The sequence below is a fragment of the Phaethon lepturus genome, unplaced genomic scaffold (assembly GCF_000687285.1).
Source record: "Phaethon lepturus isolate BGI_N335 unplaced genomic scaffold, ASM68728v1 scaffold23532, whole genome shotgun sequence".
NCBI classification, from domain to species: Eukaryota; Metazoa; Chordata; class Aves; order Phaethontiformes; family Phaethontidae; genus Phaethon; species Phaethon lepturus.
The window spans coordinates 13,702-16,978 of NW_010526167.1; the positions used below are offsets into that span (position 1 = coordinate 13,702).

At 57.9% G+C, this 3,277-nt stretch overlaps 1 protein-coding gene across 1 annotated transcript in view; it reads right to left on the reverse strand.

The window, feature by feature from the left end:
* ACSF3 (acyl-CoA synthetase family member 3) overlaps positions 1–3,277 on the reverse strand; it is a 36,864-nt gene that overhangs the window by 2,850 nt on the left and 30,737 nt on the right. The window contains exon 6 of the mRNA XM_010282986.1: positions 36–191. Within this exon, the coding sequence (XP_010281288.1) occupies positions 36–191 (156 nt within the window). The remainder of the gene's footprint in view (positions 1–35; positions 192–3,277) is intronic.

The window sequence follows — 3,277 nt, forward strand, 5'->3', positions numbered from 1 at the left end:
GGCCCGCGCCCGCCGCTCCCTCCGCCCCCCCCCGCCAGACGCCGCGGGGAAGCCGTGGCAGTACCTGTTTTGAACCAGCCGTCGGGCGTGAAGGCGTCTGCTGTTTCCCTGGGTCTGTTCCAGTACTCGCGGAAGACAGAGGGTCCCTTCACGAGCAGCTCCCCTTCTTGGCCCTCGAGGCCCGGTGTCACCTAGGACGAGCAAACAGCGAATGCGGCAGCCAGCACCGCGGCGTGTTACTCGGCGCCGTGGGGGGCTGCCCACCTGCAGGACCTCATTCCTCAGGTGGAAGGGCTCACCCGAGTGCCTTTGATATTCAAAGGCACTGAAAATATACATCCATGTTATATGAAAACAAGAACCGCCACCCTGGAACCGCAGTCCAGGCAGGCTGACGCCTTCCAGCTGCTGGCAGAGGAGGGGAGAGGTCTCGCAAGCAAACACGTGGGAAATACTCTTGGAAAAGGGATGCTCCTTTCAGACCCGTGGACAAAAAAAAATACTCTGGGAAAAGGTATGCTCCTTTCAGACCCGTGGACGGCCCGATGCAGAGCGGCTTCGCAAGAGCTCTTGGGACCCTGCTCCCACCGCAGCACCCGTCAGCCTCTGCCAGGGTCAGGTTCTTCCCCAGGAAATCATTCGGGAAACCCCCCTCATCCCCACTCGCTGCCCCCGGAGCCTCAGCACGGCCCGAGGAGTGGGATGCTGGAGTGGGCCATCAGCAGAGACGGCGTGTCGCGCTTTGCAGTCTCCAGGCACCTGGATCAGGGCACCCACCCACTCAGGGAGCCCGTCTCCCACCTCTCTTTGGCAAGACTGCCCTTGCCCGCGGCGGGGGCTCTTGGGGGGTGGATGAAAGCAGGTCAGAGAGGCTGCACCCCAATCCCTGACAGCCCCGTGCCTGTCCCCAGAGTGCTGCTGCCCTCCAGGCACGTACACCTCGCAGCGACAGCAGCAAGCTGCAAGGGTGAGTGGATGGCTCAGGCACGGAAACAGCAGCCACCGGGGACGCCGGCCACCAGCTGCACCGCATGGCACTTGCGGCAACCTGTCGCTGGGCTGGCAGCGGCGAAGCCCTGCCCTCCGCGGGGAAGGGAAGCACGGACCACTGTCCCACAGCAGCCAGGAGATCGGATCCTGGTCTGGTGTTGAAGGCACAACCGCCACTCACCCTAGACATACTAGATTTGCAGTGTCCTCGGGGCTGAGGACCATCCTCCTGCCCGCCGCAGCCGGGCGATGCATCATGACTGGAGGTGTTCAAAAAACATGTGGATGTGGCACTTCAGGACATGGTTTAGTGGGCATGGTGGTGTTGGGTTGGGGGTTGGACTTGATGATCGTCGAGGTCTTTTCCAACCTTAATGATTCTGTGATTCCGAGGCAGGGGACAATGCACTCCCATGACTGTGCCATGCTGCTGTCTGCTCTGTTGATAGATAGAAAACTTCGCTTTCCAAAACTGCCAATCTAACATTTCTTTTTTTCCTGAGGAGGTGGCAGGAAACACCATCTGATTTGCTCTCGGGGACACGCAGCTCCTTTCAGGCTCACTTGAAGGCAACGGTTGTAGTGACAGCTCGGTACCCTGCAGACCTGCACAGGCAGGTTTTCTATGGCAACAAAACGAATACCCTGCTGTTACGAAAACTGGAGAATTGCAAGAAGGTCACAGACTTGCCTGACATGGCACGGTATCTCATCCGCCCTGCACATACATGGCTCTGTAATTACAAGGATGCAGGCAGGCTAAGAGATGAGGCACCAGAGAGGCAGGAACATCGCGCCGCTCATGGGACTGTGTTAACCTAAAGTCCTTCCCAGGGAAGAGGTGCAAAGCCGCTGCGGGGACACAAGGTCACTGCGAGGAGTGCTTGTGCACAATGCTCCATCGCTTGGCAGAGAACATCCCGGTAACGGGAACTCCCAGCCACTTTGTACTTGAGCTGCTGCAACACGGATGAGATACATCTGGGACCCCGAAAGTCAGCAATGCCAGAAACGCAGCCGCGAGGGAAAGCGGTAATAGAACTGGAGCGCCAGGCAGAATCCCAGGGCAGGGCAGGCTTCGTGTCTCTGTGCAGCCTTTGATGGAAACAAGGCTCCTCTAATGGAAAATGCTTAGAAAGCTGCTTTTAAGGCACCATTTTTGTTTTAAGTTATTTCTTCCTCATGTCCTGTCTTGGAGGGAGGGGTGACATGGGGCTCTGTGCACAAACAGCCCAGGCACTTCTACAGAATCACCTAAATCCCCCCCGAGTGACACGGGCTGTGCATCTCCTCCACTGCCTGGAAGATGCTGCAGGAAAAAAAGGTTGTTAATGCTGGCGACGGGAGTTTCGCCGAGTGATTCCAAGGTGAGGATGGTGCTGGATGAGTTCTCCCTGGGCATCTGAAAGAGGGAGCCTGTGGACCAGACTATCCACAAGCAGGACAGCACAGAGAAACCCAAGGTCCAGGAGAGCCCAGGACCAAACCTCTGTACCAGCAGCAGCAAAAGGGCAAGAGGCACAAGCCTGCATCAGCGAGCGTGGCAGGGACGTGGTGGGCGATGCCGAGGGACCAGCAAGGCAGCATTTCAGTGCTGTTACAGAGGCTGCATGTACTTTCATGCTGTGGCTATTTCTTCTCACTCCTTTCCATGGTCCAGCCGTGGCATCACAAAAACAAGCAACTTCCCTGAACACCTCAGTGCCCCGGTGCTCCCGGTTCCAGTTCTGCCCATCTACAGGCCTTTTAATTCCCAGTGTGAGCCTCCGAAGTCAATCCCTTTAGTCCCTCCAACTCCCGCAAAAGGGCTGGGGAGGGGGTGGTGCGGGTAAGGACGACGAGGACCCTGCGAACAGCAGCCCGAGCTTCACCTACAGACCCTGCCAGATTTTGTCTTCTGCTTGTCGGCCCTGAACGCAAGAACGGGTGTAAATTCGGCCACTACAAACGCCTTCAGCCCCAGCCTGCCCAGCTGAGCCCTGCCCCGCGCAGGCGTTGCACGGTGCCGGCCGGCAGCGCCCGATACTGCCCTACCTGCACAGCCCGCGCCGTGCCCCGGATCACAGCAGCAGAGCTGCCCCAGGGACCAATCCTGCACAGCGTTCACCTGCACGCCGCGATGTCTTGCGTGAATCAAGCCTTGAACCAGCTCCAGATTTCTTGTCATATCAACTCAAATTTTGGCAGAGGCTCAACCCACATCTTATCTCGAGCAGAGCTCCTTGGCAGCAGGCACCTCCCTGTTGTGTAATTTAATGATGTTATGGCTGGGTTGGCAAACGGAAAA